This window comes from Protomyctophum bolini (genome assembly GCF_963924005.1).
Source record: "Protomyctophum bolini genome assembly, chromosome: 10".
Classification (NCBI taxonomy): Eukaryota; Metazoa; Chordata; class Actinopteri; order Myctophiformes; family Myctophidae; genus Protomyctophum; species Protomyctophum bolini.
Window position 1 is genome coordinate 9,431,556 of NC_137871.1, and position 23,677 is coordinate 9,455,232.

General features: G+C 45.1%; 1 protein-coding gene across 1 annotated transcript in view; it reads left to right on the forward strand.

The window, feature by feature from the left end:
- Nucleotides 1–23,677, forward strand: part of ctnna1 (catenin (cadherin-associated protein), alpha 1) — a 148,866-nt gene that overhangs the window by 95,508 nt on the left and 29,681 nt on the right. Inside the window, exons 12-15 of the mRNA XM_080774023.1 lie at nucleotides 2,016–2,216; nucleotides 6,511–6,662; nucleotides 12,205–12,315; nucleotides 16,836–17,017. Of these exons, the coding sequence (XP_080630149.1) occupies nucleotides 2,016–2,216; nucleotides 6,511–6,662; nucleotides 12,205–12,315; nucleotides 16,836–17,017 (646 nt within the window). The remainder of the gene's footprint in view (nucleotides 1–2,015; nucleotides 2,217–6,510; nucleotides 6,663–12,204; nucleotides 12,316–16,835; nucleotides 17,018–23,677) is intronic.

Below are 23,677 nucleotides of genomic sequence, written 5' to 3' on the forward strand. Positions count from 1 at the left end.
TCTGCCTCATGGCTGCAGAGAAACTCGTGGACCTGGACTGTGTGTGTGTGTGTGTAAACTGGTAACTGTCGTAGCTGTGAATCACAAGTCGACCATGTGCAACACACAACGTTGACTGCCGCTCGTCCCCGGGTTAATGCAGTATAGAGCAGAATCCCCAAGGGCTCCGCAAAGCATTCTAATGGTGCTAATAGCTGCTACTACTACTCTTGTTTAGGCATATTCAGCAGTGTATAATGTACACGTGCATAACCCAAAGTCTGCAAAGGAGTGTGCATGTCCCTGGGTAATGGACTAGGGCATTCACTTCTAGTCATTTTTACTAGTTGACTAGTTGCTTAATGCCCTAGTATGGAATGGACTAGTTTAGATTAATATATACTGTGCAGAAGCATTTAAGAGCATTGATTAAGAGAACAGCGGTACTTGTCCTCTCCTGATGAGAACTATGTATGCTACATAAACTTCACAAGGCAGAACAAAGGCACTGACGATGTCTGATATTGACGTTCTGTCACATGTGCTAATGCACACACACACACACACACACACACACACACAACGGGCCGTCATGGTATGGCCTTAAAGAGTTCTCGTTAAGCATTAAGCAGAGTGACTCCCTTCACCTCCAGTCAAGGGCGGACTGCAGTTTACACAGCGGACATTTGCATTTTACAGGCTCCCTCCCCATTAATAAGCTGTCTGAGTGATTGTCTTCATTCTTTTCCCCCTCTGCCCTTGTGCTTCCTATTAGCCAACTTAGTGGAGAATGTGCAGCTTCAACTTGCTGTACCCGTTTGTTTGCTGGCACACGGGCACAGTAGTGGCCTGCGTCCTTTTTTTTTTTGAGTGAAAACACACCTGCATAGTAACGTTGGCCGAGTGGCCAAGGCTCCAAAAAGTGACAGATTCCAGAAATACCTTTTTTAGGGTGTTTTATTTCTCCCCGATGCAGGTTATTCACAGTGGAAAAACACAGGCCTGACAAACAAAAGACACACTGAAGACTAAACTTGCAAAAGACCGAAAATTACTTGCAAGCAAATAGGAAACCAAACCCAGAACTTGAGAAACTCTATTAGGCTATAAACCCTTCCAAAAAGGGACCCCCCCCTAGCAGCTCTCCCTGGATGTCACCGGTTTGTTGCCCGAGCCACTACTGAACCTGGGCATCCTGCAGCCTCCCTTTTATACTGGCTGAGACCATACCAAGAACACAGAACTATTTGGTAACCACTTAACTCAAATAAGGCCAACTATGGCCCATGAGTTAACTTACACAATTACTTAGTTTAACTAAACCAATTAAAATACCTTTCAGATACATTACCCAACATCAAGATAAATAGAAAACGCAACAAGAGCTCTTGTAACCCAGACAGACACCCCTCCTGCTCTACAGTACTTGGTAGTTGGTACCTCAGTCAAGAGTACTGCAGGAGAGCCAGGTGCCACACAATCATCATTAAACACAAATGACACCAAACATATATGCTATAATATGCTATTTGCAAAGTTCTCTTTTACAATTCACTGTGAGCTACAATAATAAAAATATGCACTCACATGTCCATTAACAGTCTTCCAAGCCAGCCGGGAACGTTAGTTAATTGGATGCAATTGTGTAGTTTAGGTGTGTGCATATTTTTCCATCAATGTATGTGTGTATAGGGCACTGGTTGCCCCGTGACATGCATGAAGCTATAAGATATACTTTGTCCAGAAAGACAATTTATCTTTGACGGGTACACGAAACTACAGTGACACAGTGCCGTACATAAACGGACAAATTGCACATTGCCCGTTGAACATCATCCATGATTGCTGGGGTTGTTATGTTTGCTCTGCACGCGTGCACACACACACTGCCTCCTAATGCGGACGGGCATCTGGCAAGAGTTTTTGTATGAATGTTTTTTTTTTTTTTTTTTTTTTTTATTAATAGCTAAAAGTGCTAAAAAGAAAATGTAAAATGAGTAAACCGGTTGTGTTGTTTTTGTGTCGTCCCCCCACAGAGAACCACATCCTGGAGGACGTGAACAAGTGCGTGATCGCGCTGCAGGAGAAGGACGTGGACGGCCTGGACCGCACGGCCGGCGCCATCCGAGGCCGCGCCGCCCGAGTGGTCCACGTGGTCACCTCGGAGATGGACAACTACGAGCCCGGGGTCTACACCGAGAAGGTCCTGGAGGCCACCAAGCTCCTCACCGACACAGGTACCGATGACACTGTATTAGTGGCAAACTTCCTCTTCTTTAAGTTTGCACGCTTAAATGTAGCGGTCTCAAAAGGAGTTCTTCACAGTATTGTACCAACAAAGAGGTTACAAAAACGTATTTCCTTTCTGTGTGCGTATGTGCGGTCAAAAACTGTGTTGCTTCCAAAGCTGCTTCACTTCGCACTGCCAGCAAACCCCCCCCCCCCAGACAATATTTAAGCAATAAGCCACGAGAGGTCTCAGGTTACCGGGTATTTTACACTGGCTGGGGGCGTAGGCAGACCTGACGCGCAGCGGAGGGTCTTCTACCCCGCAGCCAGTGTAAAATACCCGGTAAGCTGGGGCCTCGAGTGGCTTATTGCTTTTCTAAAACGGTTACAAACATAATAGCAATATTAACCTAATAAAACCATTAAATTCACAAAAGTATCTACGCTTTGCGCCACCAGAGCGAGCGAGCCAGAGCCACAACACTTCCTTGTTTTGCTCCGCAAGTAGCCTATGTGACGGGAGAATAGCGCTTGATGTATTTACGGGGCTGCCTGGAGCCACACATTCACAGTCGTATGAGCCGGGCGGTGCTTATAGAAGCCCGCACGGCATGTGTTTGTAAAGCAATCAAGCGCTCCCCTTCCCCAGTTCAGCTACAAGGCTGCAGTTTGATACAAAGTGATTGAAGGGAGTGGGTTATCGGTGAAATTTACACCGGTCACGTGACCGTAACCAGCCAATCAGAATGAAGTATTGGGACTACCCGTTTTAGAAGAGTTGCTAATCAACATGGCAAGGAGCATCCCATTGGCTGAGGCTCATTAATACAATTAACTCAGAACTCACAGAGCTGCATTCTACAGGGCATGTTGACCTCTGAATATCACACAGGTGCATTGTATAGGACTCGTTAACCCCCACTATGGCTCTTGCAGACACGTCAGTGTTTTCCTTTGTCTTTTGTGTTCTCTCTGTTGATACCGTTATATGTTGTTGTTGCACTAAACGGAATGTCGTCGTATGTCTCATACAGTGACGATAAAGATCTTATCTCTTATCTCTAGCATGCAGATAGGAGAATAGAACTGGGAAACTGAGAGGGAGCCTGTTTTTTGGTTAGCATTTCTTTGGGTGTCTTATCACGGCATAACTTCGGTTGCTATGCCGAAAGGAATCCAACGTTTATTTTGGGATGGTGGCAGATATTAAATATGATAATTTAAAAGAATGTCAGAATCTGAAGACGGATAAAAGACCTGAAAGGCTCTTTTTTCCCTCCAAAGATAAACCCAGAAGTCCACAAGCTATACACTTGCATAAGCAACAAAAAAAAGCAGTTTTTCATGTTTTTCATGTTTTTTTCTCACTTTCTGAGAAGTGAAGTGCTTTATGTATTTCTCTATATTGCACTTTATGCTAAAAGCTAGTGAGCTCAGTGATTTTTAATGGGTGCCAGAATCAAAATGGAATACAGCAGATGAAACCAGAAGATAATGGGCTCTCCTGGGACTCCAAATATCAGCCCAGTGTGATGAATGTTGAGGAGGTTCAAAAGTTGGTTTATACAGTTATACTGCCCTCCCTTTCTGTTCGCTGTATCCCTCTATAACCCATTATTTTGGTGTTTTAAGCGTTACGTTAAAGGAAAATTCCATACTAAAAGGCTTTCTTACCTTTCTTTGTAGTTGTTAAGTCCCCACCAAAGAGGTCCAGGTGCTATTTTGTGCAAAAGCTCCTTATTGGCTATTTCCCCTACCATAAACCCTAAATGAATTGCATTGAATTGAATGGGGCTATGGGGTGTACGCAAATATTATTATTTCGATGCAAATAAGCAAATTAGCACAACACCCCATAGCCCCATTCCATTCCCATTCAATGCAATTCATTGAGGGCTTATGGTAGGGGAAATAGCCAATAACGAGTTTTTGCACAAAAAAAAACACCTGCACCTCTTTGGTGGGGACGTAACGACTACAAAGAAAGTTAAGAAAGCCTTCTAGCATGGAATTATCCTTTAAACTTTAGCTATTGAAAAATAGCAGATCTACAAGCTCATAGCGTGCCACCGAGTGGCGCGATACGAACTTGTAGGTCTGCTATTTTTGAAAAATCGTTGAAAAATGTGCCTCAAATCTTTCCGAAAATTGTTACGATTTAGAAAACGTTTTTTTTTTTAATTTCGACGTCAGGCCTGAATGTGATAAGCAGAAGGAGGTTGATGTTATTTTTGATTCCGTATGATGCTAAACTGTGCTTTTGTTTCACGACCCTTTGGAAACTTTATTGAGAAAATTGAGAAATTATTGAGCTGTTCTTGAGACAATTTTGTCTAGAGCGTGCATGACTTATTGAAATCTTAGCGAGTCTTTATCGAAAAATATGAACGCTTTTTGGATTATATATCGTATAAATTATAGCAATGCAAGCTAGCAATTGTAAAGCACACTTATTTAGCAGATCTTTTCCGGGTCGTGGGTTTCAGAGTAAAAGCGGCCAATGCCAGTCCGGCACCCCCAGAGCTCCTATTTTGAAGGACTTCAGTCACCGATTTGTGTTAAATTGAATGGTTTATGAGAGGAACTTTTTTGTTTTTGTTGGAAAACTACAGTAAATTCCTAACTAAATTATTTTCTATAAATGTTATAAGATGTCATATCTTTTTTTTTTTTTGATTTGTGTGATGCCTTGATCTACAGAACATGCCATGCATGTGCTCGTGACCTTCCGTTGGTACATAAGACACTTTCGTAATTTCTTTCTCTTTGGTGTTAGCATTATGTCATGCTTTAGCTATTGAAAAATAGCAGATCTACAAGCTCATAGCGTGCCACCGAGTGGCGCGCTACGAGCTTGTAGGTCTGGATTTTTTTTGAAAAATCAAAGAACGACTGACATAGAAACATAGCTTTTTCAGTCATTTTCAAACAGATTTAGAATCTGATCTCGGGTCAAAATGGGTTAATGCAAACGTACCCGGCGTCCCTCCGAGGCAGCACCCGTGGGGCAAAATGCATTGCCTTTTGGGACCGCTTTGTGAAAACGTTGAATTGCAAAGCTGCGATGCATCATGCTAAATGAAGGCTGTAACCTCCCTCACACATTGACTAGTGGCCTTGTTTTATTTCCAGAATCCCACTGCTCGCGTGTTAATCCTGATGTTTTTTATTACTTCACCCCACCCCCGCACAACTCCTCTTAACCCATTCTGACCTGAGATCAGATTAAAAAAAATGTCTTCTACATCCCGACGGTTTTCTGAAAAAGCTGTGTTTCTATGTCAGTCGTTCTTCGACAAAAATAGCAGACCTACAAGTTCGTAGTGCGCCACTCGGTGGCGCGCTATGAGCTTGTAGATCTGCTATTTTTCAATAGCTAAAGCGTAACATAATGCTAACGCCAAAAAGGGGTTCCCACCCCAAAGCGGGTTAACTTCCGATTCGTAATACGCAGAAGATGAATATATGAACATATGCCAACTATCGGAGCTTCTTATTGCCACCACATTTGGCTTTTATTAACTGTTCAGAGGCTAATCCGTTTTTTTTTTTTTTTTACGTATACAGCAAAGGAATCTTGTATTTTCAACAAACCACAGTTGGGATTCTTACTATTTTCTCCAGAGCCTGCCTCTTATGAATGTCCTGTGTTTGTAAATTGTTATGTCAGAAAAGCCTAGAGATAGCCTATCAACTCGGGGGGGAAATGCTGTGGCTAACGGATTAGAGCAGTAAGCTCTCATACAGCCGGATTGTAGGGGGGTTTTATCCCATTCTGAACGGGAACCCATTTTGGTGTTGGCATCATGTTGTGCTTAAGCTATTGAAAAATAGCAGATCTACAAGCTCATAGCGCGCCACCGAGTGGCGCGCTACGAGCTTGTAGGTCTGCTATTTTTGAAAAATCGAAGAACGACTGACATTTTTAGAATCTGATCTCGGGTCAGAATGGGTTAATCAGACCAGTGTGTGTGTCCAGTGGAAACCTCGTATGAATCTGATCTCAGGTCAGAATGGGTTAAGCATGGCGCTTTCCTCTGTCCGTCCAGATGTTTATGAATGAATAATGGGATGTTGTGATGACACGTTTACATGGAAAACAAGTCTGTGTGGCCTGTGTGGTTGTAGTCTGTGTCTGAGCCCTCACCCCCCCACATCGACACGTGTCGGAGTGAGAAGTCAATCGATGTAATTTCTCTCTCGCTCGGTCGCTTTCTCACACATTTTTCTTTCTTTCCACATGCTCTTTTCTCTCTCTCTCTCTCCCCCCTCCCACCCTCCCTCTCTTCCATGCCTGTACAGTTATGCCGCGGTTTACGGAGCAGGTCGAAGCGGCGGTGGAGGCCCTGAGCGCCAACCCCTCCCAGCCCGTGGACGAGAACGAGTTCATCGACGCGTCCCGCCTCGTGTACGACGGCGTCCGCGACATCCGCAAGGCCGTCCTCATGATAAGGGTGAGCCCGATACTCTCTGAATGAATGAATAGTTTATTTCAGCTCAGACAAGCTGTTCCACAGCTTAACTCCATGAACAGAAACACACGCATGCTCCTCAAGGTTGTTTCCAACACTAAACTCTCACCAACTTGTTCATATAGTTCCCGCCGGTTGCCATTCTGTCACTACTAGGGAGTGTTGCTATTGGGAGCACGGTGGGGCACAGTCGGTAGTGCCGTCGCCTCACAGCTAGAAGGTCCTGGGTTCGATTCCCGACTCGGGACGCTGTGGGGTGCTGGCGGCGTGTCTCCTCCTCCGCGTCATCAGTGCCCATACCCGAAGGCGGGGGTTGGCCGAAAGGGCCTTTCTGTGTGGAGTTTGCACGTTCTCCCCGTGTCCCCTATAGGGTAGATACCCTCACAAAAACATGCAGTAATCCTGGTCTCTAAAACTGCCTCCCCGTGGCCAGCCGGGGGTCGACCTGATGGAGGGGAAAGGAACTGGTCGGAATAACGTGTTCCTTCCCAACCAGGGAAACTCCCCCCCTGTCAGGAGTAAAGGAGCAACTTGGACACTCGGGCATGAAGGAAGCATGAGTTAAAGTCCGTTGCTCTCCCCCATGTCCCCCATATATTACGGGGACTAGGTTGGCGGAGGGTGTGTAGAGAGCCCAGGATCACATTAGATAATTGACACAGGGTTGTGAAAACAACCCCCGGAAGACCGATCAAATGAACAAAGGAAGCATAGACATGCATGAACCCCCCCACCCCCACCCCCCGCCCTGCGAGAGTCTGGACGCATTCCAAAACTGTCAGGAATAAATAATGTGCCTTTACCTTCATATTGTGTGTGCTTATAGAAATGTGAGTTATGTGAAGTTTATAGAAAGCCCCCTCGCCTTCAGCATCACATATCCCTGATCACATTAAGACGTTCTGCTTCCTTTGAGAGCGCCATAAGTCACTGAAGACGTATTCACCTTGCATTGCTCTTCTCTGAGCTTAGGTTATCTATTAAACAATTTAAACGGATGGACGCTCCTCTTGTGCGGAACATTGAATTAGACCTTGCACTGAATGGCAGTAGCTGAATGCTGTGGTTTTTTTGCTCTTGAAGTTATATATATATATATATATATATATATATATATATATGGTGGTGCATTTAACAGTGTGCACCATAGACCATATGGTTATCATTTAATAATATGCGTGCGTGCGACTCTGTGCGTGCAATGTGTAACCAAACGGCAGCCGACGATGAACTTGTCTCGGGCAAGTGCCGACCTAATTGACCAGACTTGCGATGCAGTGTAAAGGCAGCCGTAGTTGTCTGTGGGGTAATGGCCTCTGCCTGAGCAGAACTATAACCCATTCTGACCTGAGATCAGATTCTGGAAAATGTCTTCGAAACATCCTGACGGTTCTCTGAAAAAGCTATGTTTCTATGTCAGTCGTTCTTTTTTTTTTCTCCAAAAATAGCAGATCTACAAGCTCGTAGCGCGCCACTCGGTGGCGTGCTATGAGCTTGTAGATCTGCTATTTTTCAGTAGCTAAAGCATAACATAGTGCTAACACCAAAAGGGGGTTCCCGCGCAAAATGGGATAACTGAGACAGATGGTAGCTCGGTGCCACTCGAGCGTTGCACGATTGACTGACAATGAGCTGACAACAAACCCTTTCTCAAGCCATAAAGACGGACAGATCGCTCTTAAATGTTTTATTCAACTATAGGTTAAAACCCATGTAGACCAGAGTTAAAAACATTCACTTTGAAAGAATATATATTCAAAGATTTTGCGACACATTTTTAACTATTTAAAAAAAAAATGTTGAAAAAAATGTTGACACCGAAAGGGGTTCCTGCCCAAAATGCGTTAAACGGTTTAATATAAGTGGATTATATCCGCGATATTTAAAAACGTTTCTTTGTTCTGCAAAGCTAGGTTTCAGACCCTTGTTACCAATAAATCGTTTAATTTAATCTAATAATTTACATGTATATATAATTTCTTTTAATTACAAGTGAAGAAGTCAGTGTGCACGGAGTCCTACAAGATTACATCGTTTAAAACATTCTTGAATGCACCATTTGTTTGTATTTAACACAATGCCACTCTATTGTATCATGCCATCGTCTGCCATTATTTTCACCTCGTTTCAATATGTTGAAATTGGAACCATTTTAGTCTTGACAACACATTGTGTGTTAGACAATAGTGTTCCCAAACTGTACTTGGTCTCCCATTAATAACTCACTTAGACCCGAGTTAAAAACATTCACTTTGAAAGAATATATATTCAGCACACCTAGCACACCTACACCTAGCACACCTACAAGCTCATAGCACACCTACAAGCTCATAGCGCGCCACCATTGGCGCGCTACGAGCTTGTAGGTCTGCTATTTTCCAATGGCTAAAGTATAACATAATGCTTAAAACAAACCAAAAGGGGTTCCCACGTCCCGCCCCAAATGGGATAACGCTGCTCAGACGAGAGCGGTAGTGCCATTATGCAGTATTTGCATTATAACAAGTAATTGATTTAAGACCAAAGGTTTTTAATTAGCATTCTTTAGCTGGGAGTGCGAGTCGGGAGAGAGCACCATTCAATTCCCCCCCTCCCCCCCCCCCCCCCCCCCCCCCCCCCCCCCCCCTCCTCTCTGCCCCACTCCACTCTTGTTATCCAGATTGATTAACCCATTCTGCACGGGAACCCATTTTATGTTATGCTTTAGCTATTGAAAAATAGCAGATCTACAAGCTCATAGCGCGGTCTGCCGTTTTTGAAAAATCGAAGAGCGACTGACATTGAAGCCTTTTTTTTTATTTTTTTTTATCTGATCTCGGGTCAGAATGTAAAACTGTCAGGATGTATAGAAGACATTTTTAGAATCTGATCTCAGGTCAGAATGGGTTAAGCCGTTAACCCCCCCAGGGGGGGCCAGGCTGAAGTCTTACCTGGTGGCTCTGTGTGTGTGTGTGTGTGTCTGGGTGGGCGTGCAACAACGCGTGGTGGGCTCAACGCGACATTGGATTTATACGAGAAGACCTCCCCCCCCCCCACTTATGAATCTATCTGTGGTTCAATCTCCGATCGATTCGACGATGCAGGCGGATCAATGAGGATTCTCTGAATATTATTACCATTATATCTTTATCTTTAGTGGTGCAACATTCAGAGAGGTATTCATGCCATTTCCCAGGTGAACGCTTTGGCCTTTTTTTTTAGGATTCGTCTGTGAGGAGCGCTCGCCACAGGTTGTGTAGTGATTATTCAGCTAAGTTGGCTAGTGAGTCTGTTTCAGCACTTTCTGTGCAGAAGTCGGCTTGAACTTCCTCTTGGCTGCTGTGAGGTAACATTGGCACGCTTCTCTGTGTGTGTGCGTGTGCGCAGGTACAGGTACCGAGTTTGGAACCCAAGTATATCAGATGCATTTGCTTTGATCCAAAAGTGCTTTTCAAAATCCCAGGCATGACCGAGCTTGCCCCACGGTGGCACACTATGCCTCCACACCACCAAAAGCCAGGGCATGTCCAACAGCTTTGACTGAATATATAAACAGCCTGCCAAGTCAAGCCAAGCTATAAAAGCCCCGTGAAACAAAAAGCTCTGGAAGGGCACGTGCGTTGCAAGACACGCGGGAGTCACAGACACACTCCATCGTTCGTTGCACAAACTTTGTGCTCTCGAAATGGGAACGGACAAGCGTTCCGGTAGGGGCTACTTAAGATGGACAGAGTCTTTAACCTCTGTAAGTGGAGCTCTGGCAGCCCTTGTCGAGTGTCCCCTGGGCGCGTGACAGGCAGGCAGGCCGGACCCTTCCTTCCCCCCGCCTTACGAGCGCCACGACGAGGAAACGTCTCCCGGAAATCAGACAAAGTGTTCTCGGAGCTCTCTTGTCCGCTGACAGCTCGGATACACGGCGGGGGGCAGCCGGGGGCAAACCCTGGGACTCCTAACACTACTTGACTTCCAACAGCCCCCCCCCCAAAGGTGATATCTTTGGCATGCCGGGTGTGTCCTTTACAAAGAAGACATGGCTTGTTTTTTTTTTTCTACGGCTCCGCGCTGAGCGGTTTCGGGGGTCCGGTAATGTCACGAAGAAAAGGGATGGGAGGCTATAGTGTAATGTTGTTGGTCTAACTCCGTACCATGCCAACGGATACAATCCTCAGTCGTCCTCTGCAGGCTATATAATATATATATCTTTCACCTTTTTACATTCCCAGAGGGGCAAAGCCGACAACCCTGGCTGTCATTTTCTGAGCCTCCCCAACATTCGCCGGTTATTATCAGTAAGATCGGGTCACGTCAGGTGACATCTCTGCACTGGCACATCTTTGTCTGAGTTAAAAGTGATGTGTCACCTTTTCGCTCTATATCTCAAACCCCCATATCCCTGCTTTATCTCCCCCCCCCCCCCCCCCCCCCCCCTCTGAGGTGGGGAAGGAAAAAAACGAGAGCTTCTCTCCATGTTCTCTAATATGGTTTGTTCAGAGACCTTGGGCTATTTTTAGACGTGAAGTTCTTTTACAAATCCATTAACAGACAGACAGGAGGCACATGGAGACAGTATATAGCGGCGGCACACGCATGATAATACACTTTTATCTGTCCAGGTTTTGTGTTTTGTGTTTTATTTTTTGTTGCTTTGAGCATTCTACCCTACCCTGAGTTGGCTTCTTCTTCTTTGCATACTAATATTATGGAATCTGGAATTATGCATCTCTGGGCTCGCTTTGCATTCCGGTACATGACTCGCCGAGTCGTTAAGGATCAGGGATATGGTGGCAGGCGGCAGCCACACTATAAGAGCACTCCTCCTAGCTAGATAGGCGAGGCAACAGATGGAGCTCTGATTGAACCGTTATACTTTTTTTTTCCCCGTCTCAAGCTCATAGCTTTTCTATGGTCCCCTCTCAAAATGCACAGGCAGCACATTACGGCTTGATTTACAAATTAATTTAGGAGTTTAGTCTCTCTCATACCATACCATGACTATGGGAAAGAAGAAGACATTCATCTGACGCTGCCATACTTGGCAGACACCTCTGCGTTTTTGTCATCGATCATAAGCAGGGCTTGGACATTTAACCCATTTTTGGGGCGGGAACCCCTTTTGGTGTTAGCGTTATGCTATGCTTTAGCTATTGAAAAATAGCAGACCTACAAGCTCGTAGCGCGCCACCGAGTGGCGCGCTACGAGCTTGTAGGTCTGCTATTTTTCGAAGAACGACTGACATGGAAACATGGCTTTTTCAGAAAACCGTCAGGATGTAGAAGACATTTCTAGAATCTGATCTCGGGTCAGAACGGGTTAACAGTGTTCTAATGGCTCTCACACTGACACTGAGGTTTTTGGGGTTTTTTTTTGTTCTCTGTATTCTTCCCTCCATACGACTTATCTTTTCTTTCTTTCAACTCCTGTCCTCCTCCTCCTCCTGTTTACCTACCTTTGTCCTTCCCTGTCCCCCCTCACACACATTTTTCTCTCTCACCTGACTCTAACTGTTATTGTCCCTCTACCACCTCTTCCTCCGTGTCCTGGCAGACTCCCGAGGAGCTGGACGACTCTGACTTTGAGACCGAGGACTTTGACGTCCGCAGCAAGACCAGCGTGGAGACGGAGCACGACCAGCTTATTGCCGGCCAGAGCGCCAGGGTGAGTACTGCTGCTGCTGCTGCTTCGGACCACTATGTCAACAACTCAGAATTGTCCCCAGTCAAATTTCAGCCTTGTTGTAGCCATGCAAAAACACACGCCAGTTTTTAATCTGTACAGGTGTATCATATAAAAGGTAACGAGACAACTCGCCCCGTTTCGGTTTTCCTCCCAGAACTTTCCCCCAGTCACATTTCAGCCTTGTTGTTGTTGTGAGCCACGCAAAAACACATGACGCCAGTTTTGAATCTGTACAGGTGTATCATATAAACGGTAACGAGACAACTCACCCCATTTCTGTTTTCCTCCCAGAATTTTCCCCCAGTGAGGGGTGGGAGAGGCTGGACAGCAGACGGCTGGACTTTGTATTTCTCTAACTATAAACTTTCATGACAGCAGACATGCCTAAGAACAAATATAATTTATGAAAAGCTACTACAGTTGTTGTTGTAGGATATGTGGGGATTATCTGACGAGGTACCATTTTGAGTGGGCAAAACCTTGCATAATAAATAATACTGAATTTAAAAAAGTTAAATAATATAGCCTTTCCACAGGAGTATCTTTTGATATTTTTTCCAAAAAGAATACAAACGGCCAATAGCATAATTACAAAGTTATCCCCCCTCACTGGTGAAAATTCCGGGAGGAAAAACGGCCACGCAGCGGGGTGAGTTGTCCAGTATTCTCTGCAGACTCATGCCTGACTTATTTAATTGACTATAAAGAATGCGCGTGACATCATCAAACCAGGAAGTTATGCAGAAACACCTACAGAGTGGCAAAAAAACTACTTTCCTGGCCTTGACAGCCCATGCATACCAAACAGAAAAGTCCTGTCTGATTGCATTAAACGACGTTAAACAATGTTAAACTCCCTTTTGCCTGTTGCTTTGCCACTCGACGTGCCATTCACTTTAAGCATGTGCATGCCCCTCTATTACACATTCAGCTCAAGTTGAATTAATGTGGCATATTTATATTTGTCATTTAGGAACATGTAATCACTTGGCATGCTGGGGGCAATATTGCTTCATATTCTTGCATGTCGACATAGGCAGCGGTTTGCAAGTCAGCGTGTATATATATATATATATATACATCCAATATACATAGTGCATTGTGCTAATGTAATATAAGAAAGCTTCTCGAGTATTGTCGCTCATGGCTTTTATCGTCCGCGGAGCCGTTTGAAGTGTATTCCCCGACCGTACACAGTGTTGGAACTTATGGCATTCTGCGTTAACATTCAACAATGGTTCCTGTCAACAGAACGTTCAGTTTAAACCCCTGATCCCTCGCCGCTCTCCGTCCTCTTGTCGGGCCCTGCCTTATATTCCGCAAATATTTACAACTTGTGTTGAAGTTGGCCTGGAACCATGTTTTAATGTTCACTCACGGATTCATAATCGGAAGCCTCTCTCATGTAGCTCCAATAAGCGGGCCTCTTAATGCTATTCCCAAATGCCCTCCATCTCCTATATCTATTTCTGTGTCGCTCGGTCTGTCTCTTGTTCCCCTTCTCTGCATTTCACTGGAGTCTCCAAAAGCCTCCTTTAACCCATTCTGAACGGGAACCCATTTTGGTGTTGGCATCATGTTATGCTTTAGCTATTGAAAAATAGCAGATCTACAAGCTCATAGCGCGCCACCGAGTGGCACGCTACGAGCTTGTAGGTCTACCATTTTTGAAAAATCGAAGAACGACTGTCATTTTTTTTTAATCTGATCTCAGGTCAGAATGGGTTAATCAGACCAGTGTGTGTCCAGTGGAAACCTCGTATGAATCTGATCTCAGGTCAGAATGGGTTAAGATCTAATGTCCCAAATGCTGTACAATCTGGCAAGCCTAGAAAGTAGACTTTTTGCTTAGTATTGTTTTCCCGTAAACATTGGTTGAACAATTGCTTGAAACTTGTGATTCATGCCAAGTGTTTCCTGAAACCCAGGGGCAATTAAGTATATAATAAATCAGGTGTACTTCCCTCATGTCTCCAGACAAAAAAAAATATTAAAGAGCTCCCTGGTGGGGTTTTTTTTTTAAATACATTGCTTGACAGTCTGCATTAGTGGTAAACGGGGCTGGCATTACTTTCTTTTTTTTTTCGATCGGCCATTATCATTCTTTTCCTGCATGGCTTTGGTAATTCGTTCCGTAATTGGAATGTTCTCGAGAAGCATCGCTGCTTAAGTGGAGCGGCGTTGTATAAAGCCTACTTTTTACCGTATTGGATTAATTTAAGTTGTTTTGTGTTAGAGAGGGGGAATTCCGACCCGACTTTGCTGGCATATTGGAACCCCTCTCTCGTCAAACATCGACGGGTCTCCTCGTTGGCCCTCTTTCCTCGAAGAAGTGTAGCGGAGTGTGACTGGAGGCTCCTCTGCCACGCTGCTGCTGCTCGTTAGTCTCGTTAGTGTCTAGAGTGGTGGTGGTCGTACGACGATGAGCTTAACGAACCTGCGTTCTTGTCATTGTGTCTTTGTTCACCATTATCGCCCGGGGGGGATTCGTCTGCCACTCCTCGCGGAGCAGTTTTAACCTCCCTTATCCCCCCCCCCCCCCACACACACACACACACACACACGTCCTGCTATAACTCTTAAAGGGACACTTCACCCTTTTTGCAAAAAAATATATGTTAATGAAGTTTAGAAGCTTTAGAACACTTTCCTGGGGGTCTTTATGTGTGTAATATGTGGTTTTAGATATTTTAGATTGTAGCAGTGAGCCTGTTGTCTCTGATGTCATGGACACTGGGCTCACTTCCTTCCTGGACTACATGTTGTCTCAGTAAGACAGCTCTCCCCCCTATCCACAAGGAGGAGCAGTGCACCAAATAATTATGGGAATTGTAGTCCAGGAAGGTAGTGAGACCAGTGTCCATGACATCAGAGACAACGGGCTCACTGCTACAATCTAAAATATCTAAAACCACATATTACACACATAAATACCCCCAGGAAAGTGATCTAAAGCTTCTAAACGTCATTGACATATATTCTTTTGCAAAAAGGGTGAAGTGTCCCTTTAATGATCTTCACGTCTACTAAGTAAAATTAGCAGGCATGAATTATTCTGGAATGTTCAGCGCCATGTGTTTAAACGACGAGGTCCCTCGTTTAGATTTGTAATGCCTATACGCCGTTTGTTCAGTTGGCCTTCCTACGGTCAGCTGACTGTTGTCTTATTTAATAGTAGTCTTAACCTCGGGGAGCTTGCCTCATTTAAGCTTAGGAGGGGCAGCAACTATTTACATGAATTAGAATGAATATCCTTCCCCTATAGTGTTGCGTGACATCTAGTCTTCTGTCCTCCTTGGACCGTTGCCCGAAAGTCCCAACTGGCTGTTTTGTGGAAGCCGTCCTTGAATTTGTGCCACGGACAGGATGTATAGGAGAAAAACACGTTCTCACAGGATATTAAAGTACCACAAAATAAATGCTCTTTCATTGATTTTTTTTTCTTTTCTAATGGACTGTGGGTCGGGAACAAAATAAATGTATATATATATTTTTTTTTAACCCATCTGACCAACCACCTCCACTCTGGGAGCTGCGCCATAATAGAATGCCCTCGGTAAGAAAGGGTTGTGAACCCAACCTTTAGCAGAAAGGAAATGAAACCTCTAATGATTACAACAGCCCCACTTAACCAGCGCCAATCAGGGAAATTGGTCACCACCAGAGGCTTGCTTGTTGATGGCATTTATCTACCGGGGGGGGGGAAAGACGGCCTCTCTGCTAAACATTTACTTCCAGTAGATTAAAGCCACACCACTGCCGCTCGTAATTTCATTGTGCTTCACGTGTAAAAGATTAATATAAAACGTAACGAAGAGAGACGTGCGCCACAATACTATAAATTGTCTGTTATCTGCCCATGCCACATGCGCTCTCTCTCTCTCTCTCTCTCTCTCTCTGTCTGTCTGTCTCTGTCTCTGTCTCTCTCTCTCTCTTCCCCCCCCCCCCAGAGGCAAAATAACCAGAGCCTCCCGGGCATCCATGGATATAGCCAGCAGCTGTGAGAATGTAAAGCAAGCTGCTGGGTACAGCTCTGAAATGTCCCAGGACCTTACCTTAATCCATTTTGGGGCGGGAACCCCCTTAAACATTGTTATAATTTAGCTATTGGAAAATAGCAGATCTACAAGCTCGTGGCGCGCTACAAGCTTGTAGGTCTGCTATTTTTGAAAAATCGTGAACATGTGCCTCAAATTTGGAATATATTTTTTTCGGAACGAACGATTTTTAACTCAAATCTTTGCTTCTGGGGGGGCTCCCTGGAACAACATATTTTCAGATGGGGGGGGGGGGGGGGGTCAGAGGCCAATTACAGATCATTTTTGGGGGTCCATGACATGAAATATTGAGAACCACTGATATAGAAACAGGTTTTTCAGAAAAAAAAATACATTTTTAAAAATACATTTTTAAAATTCAGGCCTAAATGGGTTAACCTCACACATTTCTCCCATCCATCCCCCTCCCCCTCCTCCTCCTCCTCCTCCTCCCTCCCACAGGCCATCATGGCCCAGCTGCCCCAGGAGCAGAAGGCCAAGATCGCGGAGCAGGTGGCGAGCTTCCAGGAGGAGAAGAGCAAGCTGGACGCCGAGGTGTCCAAGTGGGACGACAGCGGCAACGACATCATCGTGCTGGCCAAGCAGATGTGCATGATCATGATGGAGATGACGGACTTCACCAGGTGAGTTCAATGAAACCTCTGATGATTTATAAAGCCCCCACTTATAACCATGACGGACTTCACCAGGTGAGTTCAATAAAACGACGGATTTGCAAAAGGCTATACCTTGTACCTGGTGTGTGTGTGTGGGGGTCACAGGCATGCGTTTTTTTGTGTTTTTCTTTTTTTCTTTTTCACCCATCTGACAATGATTATAACAGCCACTTAGCCCCATTTAGCTATTGAAAAATAGCAGATCTACAAGCTCATAGCGCGCCACCAAGTGTCGCGCTATGAGCTATGAGCTTGTATTTTTCAATAGCTAAATTATAACCTAATGACGTTTAAAACACCAAAAGGGGTTCCCGCCCCAAAATGGTTTTTAACCATGACAGACTTTACCAGGTGAGTTCAAAACGACGGATTTGCAAAGGCTACCTTGTAGCTGGTGTGTGTAGGGGTCACAGGCGTGTGTGTGTGTGTGTGTGTGTGGCCAGCCCCGAAACGATGTATGCCATTTTTCTTCCTAGCTATAGGCGACCTAATTGATTTCCCGCATTATTATTTATAGCTTCATAGTCATGGGGGTTGGCCACGCACAGTAATCGAGGGATGAGGCAGGAGGGGGGGGGATCGTTGCATGTATGCGTTTGTATAGTGTCGTATCCATGGTGACGCGTTCACCCCGCTGATCTGCATTTTGACGTCTCAAAGAGTCACGTTGACATCGCCATGGTGACGACAACGACATGCCTGCGGACAGGATTGCAGTCGAACCCTTAATCGCCCAGCGTGTTCGTCCTTTTGTTTCCAAACATTCGCTCGCCACGTGCAGCAGGTTTTGCACCCAGTTACAGGATACTGCTGTTCATGCATCAATTCATGCATCAATGCTAGTCCCCCCCACAGCAGTACCGTAGGTGTGATTATTTATTTTCTTTGTTGATTTCCCCCCCACCCCCCCCCTTATTATTTGTTCTGTACAGTCATAAGCTTCCTCCCCTTTTGTCTCTGCTATCTGCATAGAGCCGCGCATCCAAATGTTAACCCATTTTGGCCCTTTTGGTGTTGGCATTATGCTATGCTTTAGCTATTGAAAAATAGCAGATCTACAAGCTCGTAGCGCGCCACCGAGTGGCGCGCTACGAGCTTGTAGGTCTGCTATTTTTTGAAAAATTGAAGAACGACTGACATATAGAATCATAGCTTTGTCAGAAAACTGTCGGGATGTAGAAGACATTTTTTCGAATCTGATCTCGGGTCAGAATGGGTTAAATGGACAGGCTCTGTCAGAGCTGCTACTACTGAGGTGACTATATTCACCTCCTAGCGTCATTCTACACAGCGTCCCGCATTAGACTGCCAATCTGTACACTGCCCACCACCCCACCCCACGTCCCTGCCCCCCTCCCCACCGTCAACCCCCCCCCCCACACACACACACCTTAGTCTGTTCTCAACGTCTCTGCCCCGAGTCATTGCTGTCACTCACGTTGCCGGTTCCAAGGCGGCAGCTATCAATCTTTTTTTTTTTACGTAACTCCATAACCGTTCGTCTCACCAACTTCAAATTCGCCACACGCATTCCACACACCACAGGGAAACGTCCGTCTGTCTGACCATGACGGTCTGCTTATGAGTCAGGCAGACCTGCCAACACGTACGCATTTTCCCATGAAACAAAATCATTGCAAACGTCAAAGTTTTAGCCTAAAATAAGCCTGGCAAACGTAATACAAATGCAGCTCTCTGATGTCCCGTATATATCAAAACGATTGTTGATAGACCCGTGCATGTTTTGAGGGCCGCTATAGCCCCTCTTCAACGTCTGGCTTTCAGAAGTACGTCACGTGGCAGCCAAGTCTATGGACTTTCAATGTATGCTTTAAGCAGTGACGTTATGTGCCAGCCACCGTGGGCACCCCTCACTTCACTCAAGTGTCATTTCCCTGTTTGTATAGTGTCTTGTCAGAGCTTGTAATCAAGTGCCAATATGCACATGTGGTCCTCAGTGGGCCACATCATGCACACATCTGCGTTATGGGCACGTTAATGTTTGTGACGGAGAGAAATGACTACTTTAGATCCAATGGAACATTTCCTGAGAAGTCTTGGACATACAAGGTTTTCCGCCCGACAGTGATTTTATATACATACACACATACACTCTCTCTCTGTAGTGCTACATGCATATAAATCACATTGTATACACACACACACACACACACACGTGTGACGCACAGTATGTGTGTGTGCACTGTGCACAGGACAGGTTTCCACGTACAGTAACTTACAGTCTGTGGGCGTATCGTAGAGGAAGCCAAGTATAGCATTGTATGCATATACAGTACCATATTGCTTTTTTCCGTCTGACAGGCTATTTGTCGAATGTTCAGCATTGTGTGTGTGTGTGTGTGTGTGTGTGTGTGTGTGTGTGTGTGCAGCAACAATGGTGTCTGATTGTCTCTGGTGTGCGCCCCGCCACCCATGTGGTACTCAATACATTTGTTCAGCGTTGTGTGCGTGTGTGTGTGAGGATTTTTTTTTACTATTATTATTCTGTGTGTGTGTGTGTGTGTGTGTGTGTGTGTTGAAAAAATGTAATCGAAACTAACTGAACTTTTCCATTGCACATTATTTTGTGCTCATAAATAAGTGAATTTAGACACACTTGCACCCAGAAAGCTATCGAGTGCAACAAAACGTATAAAGTTAGTAAGCAGTAATGCCACTCACTGTAGCTCTCGGCAGCCTCTATGTTCATGCATCGGTACAGCAGAGACACGTTCTATACGCTAGGTTGCGCTCACTTATCGGGGGGGGGGGGGGGGGTCGGGGGGGTCCCTGGAACAACATATTTCCGGGGTCCTTGACATGAAATATTGAGCACCACTGATACAGAAACATGCGGTTTTTCTGAAAACTGTCAGGATTTTGAAGACATTTTATTATTTTTTTCCCGACGTCAGGCCTAAATGGGTTAAAGATATAAAATAGTTAAAAAAAAGCGCTCCAGCTACTGAATGTGGTGTTGTGAATGTGTATCAGTATGGGCAGCTTCATATGTCCATGTGGATAAAGGAGTTTGGTGCATGTATGTGTATGTGTAGCCGTACCCTTAATGATTGTATATTTGTGTAAGTGTACACACCTGTGTGTAACTTGATTGGAACTGGATTTTCAAGCCTGGACATTTAGTTCTGTGAATGCGCCGTTTGTACCAGCCCTTATGGTCTCCAGAGACGGCTACATAAAAAGTTACCGTACTTTGTCAGTGCGTGGCTCTTGCTACCTGACTGTCAAAGTAACTTTTTTTTATGTACGTAGACGGTAACCTTTTCTTGACATGGTTTCGGCCTCCAATGTCTTGTGGCTGAAATAATCACAAAGACTGCAAATGCACATCACTGTTGCTCTTTTTGCGAGTCGTAACAACCTCGAAGACACTCGTACACCAGGGTTATACCGAGCTGTCCATGTGGACGCATATATCGAGTTAAATTTGACGGGCTCTTGTGAGATTGACGTTTGTTTACACGGTTGAGCTGCTAACGTGGAGACAAGACCACAGTGGAGAATCGTTGCTACAGTGTCGAGAATTCACGTGGCACGTACACACGGGACCCACACACTGCTGTTGTACGTCAGGTGTTTTATTATAGCCATTTATTTTTTGTTTTTTCCCTTTGACTGGCTGTCTTCGTACACACTGGGTTCAACAAAGCAATTCCTGTTTAGTGCTATTAACCCATTCTGGGCGGGTGGGAACCCCTTTTGGTGTCACCATTGTTATGCTTTAGCTATTGAAAAAATAGCAGATCTACAAGCTCATAGCGCGCCACCGAGTGGCGAGCTACGAGCTCGTAGGTCTGCTTTTTTTGAAAAATCGAAGAACGACTGACATGGAAACATAGATTTTTCAGAAAACTGTCAGGATGTAGAAGACATTTTTTTAATTTGATCTCGGGTCAGAATGGGTTAATGTGACTATCTATACTAGAGGCACTTATGTTTTTAGGTGAAGTCATTAGTGAATATATTTACTTAAATGGGAAACATTACATAACTGTATGAATTGGGGCATGTTTTATGTCATGACATGGCTTGAAATGATTTGATGATTTTTACATTGGCTGCAGCTGTAGTGTGCAACACCTACACATACTCCTGTGTGCGTGTGTGTGTGTGACGGTCACAGAGCGGCGTGTCTTCACGCTATGTCTGCACCCTCGTCACGTGTCACAGTAGCACACCTGGAAGGTCACACGCTGGCTAATTCAGCCCACACCCAAATTATTGCCCCCTCTCAACCTTGAGCTGGCACATAGCTGCACCAAGGTTAACCCATTTGGGCCTGACGTCGAAATTTGAAAAACAAAAAAGTTTTCTGAATCCTGATGGTTTTCTGAAAAACCTATGTTTCCAGTGGTGGAAACACAAAATATGTTATTCCAGGAACCTCTCGTAAGCAAAGATTTGAGTTAAAAAAAACGTTCGCTCCGAAAGAATACAAATTCAAAGATTTGTGCCGGCATTTTTTTTTTTTTTAACGATTTTTCAAAAATAGCAGACCTACAAGCTCGTAGCGCGCCACTCGGTGGCGCGCTATGAGCTTGTAGATCTGCTATTTTTAACTAAGCACTATAACATAGTGCTTAGTTAAAACGACCAAAAGGGGGTTCCCGCCCAGAATGGCTTAATGCTGCATGGGGGAAATTGATCGGGGGGGTGGGGGGGGCCTCTCTCTCTCTCTCTCTCTCCCTCTCTCTCTCTCTCTCTCTCTCTCTCTCTCTCTCTCTCTCTCTCTCTCTCTCTCTTGCCAGCCTTATTATGACCAGCGAGAGAGAGAGCGAGAGAGATCAGTGTTGACTTCCACTGTGTGTGTGTGTGTGTGTGTGTGTGTGTGTGTGTGTACGGCCATGCAGTGGCTTCTCATGAATAAGGCATGGCATGGCTTTGAAAGCCATGCAACATATTCAGGGAAAAACCTGCTGTCGTGTGGACCACTTCGCCACCGCAGAGGACTCCATCTGATGTGTCTTATACTCCATACCCCATCTGGAGACCCCGTGTCTGTCACTAGACCTGACAGCCCTCCTCCCCCCCCCCCCCCCCCCCCCCCCCACAGCCCCCCACCACATCCCACATATTCAATGCATTATGAAAATCAGATAAGGGGTAAATAAGGATATCTCGCCCCCCTATAGCAAAACAATCTTCTTTGCTCTCCGGGCCATTGCAAGGGAATGAAAAGTAGATCTGACGAGTTACAACAGTGATTCCTGAACTCCGGTCCTCAGGAACCCCCGGGTTTACTTCTGGTTCTGTATCATACCGGTGGGTCTAACGATGGCCATGATTAGATGGTTAACATCTGCTAACACCAAAAAGAACCCCCTTTTGGTGTTAGCATTATGTTATGCTTTAGCTATTGAAAAATGAAAGAACCACTGACATAGAAACATGGCTTTTTCAAAAAACATAGAATCTGATCTCAGGTCAGAATTATGGTTGTGCCATGTATTGACGATTACCAACGTCTCCGCCTCTGTAGCCTTTAGCCGTTTCTTGTTTCTTAAGCGTAACCCACCCTCCAAAATGCATGACTGTTTTAAAAAAAAACTCGAATCAACCTAAATATGGATTTATTTCTTTAAAAAAAAGAAAATCACTGGTCACTGGTCGCAACACTGATGAATGCTCTGCAGTTTGTTAGGACCAGCGTTCACACGCTGAGCCGGTTCCACGAGGGGTTAACCCATCTCGCACTGTCTGTTCTTGTTTTCGGAGCAAACCTGATAATGGATGGCTGGGGGTAACACTGTAGCCGCAGCCAACATCTCGGTTGCTTGCGAGCGGACTCGGGCAGGGTGGTAACATAAAACATAGGGGGAAAAGTTCAAACTCATTGTACTGTTTTGTTGCAGTGTTTGGACAGTTGTTGCGTGATGAATGTACCACATTGGACACAAAGCCTTGGGCTTTTTTTGTCGCATCCATTTGGTGTTTTTTTTTCTTTTTCTCAGGGTTCCCACAGTCGTATCATTTAAAAGTATTTCCAGGATTTTTTTTTTATTTTATATATATATGTTTTCGGTAATGTTTGGATATACATTGTTTTTTGTTATATTTTATTTTGAAATATGTTACATACATGGGGGGCACGGTGGCACAGTCGGTAGTGCTGTCGCCTCACAGCTAGACGGTCCTGGGTTCGATTCCCACTGTGGGCGCTGAGGGCGTGTTCCCTCCTCCGCGTCATCAGTGCCCATACCCGAAGGCGGGGGTTTGCGAAAGGGCCTTTCTGTGTGGAGTTTGCATGTTCTCCCCGTGTCCCCTATAGGGTAGATGCCCTCACAAAAACATGCAGTAATCCTGGTCTCTAAACTGCCTCCCCCTGGCCAGCCGGGGCGCCTGATGGAGGGGAAAGGAACTGGTCGGAATAACGTGTTCCTTCCACGCTCTATGTCCTACCGGGGAAACTCTCCCCTGTCGGGTGAAAAGAAGCAGCTTTGACTCCTCATGCATAGAAGGAAGCATGAGGTCAGTCCGCTGCCCCCCCCAGGTTGGCAGAGGAAGTGGTCGTGCCCAGGATTACATTAGATAATTGACACTGGGTGAAAAAAGGGGTTCCAAAATTGTGGGATAAAAAAAAAAGAAAAAAAGAAAAGAAATGACATA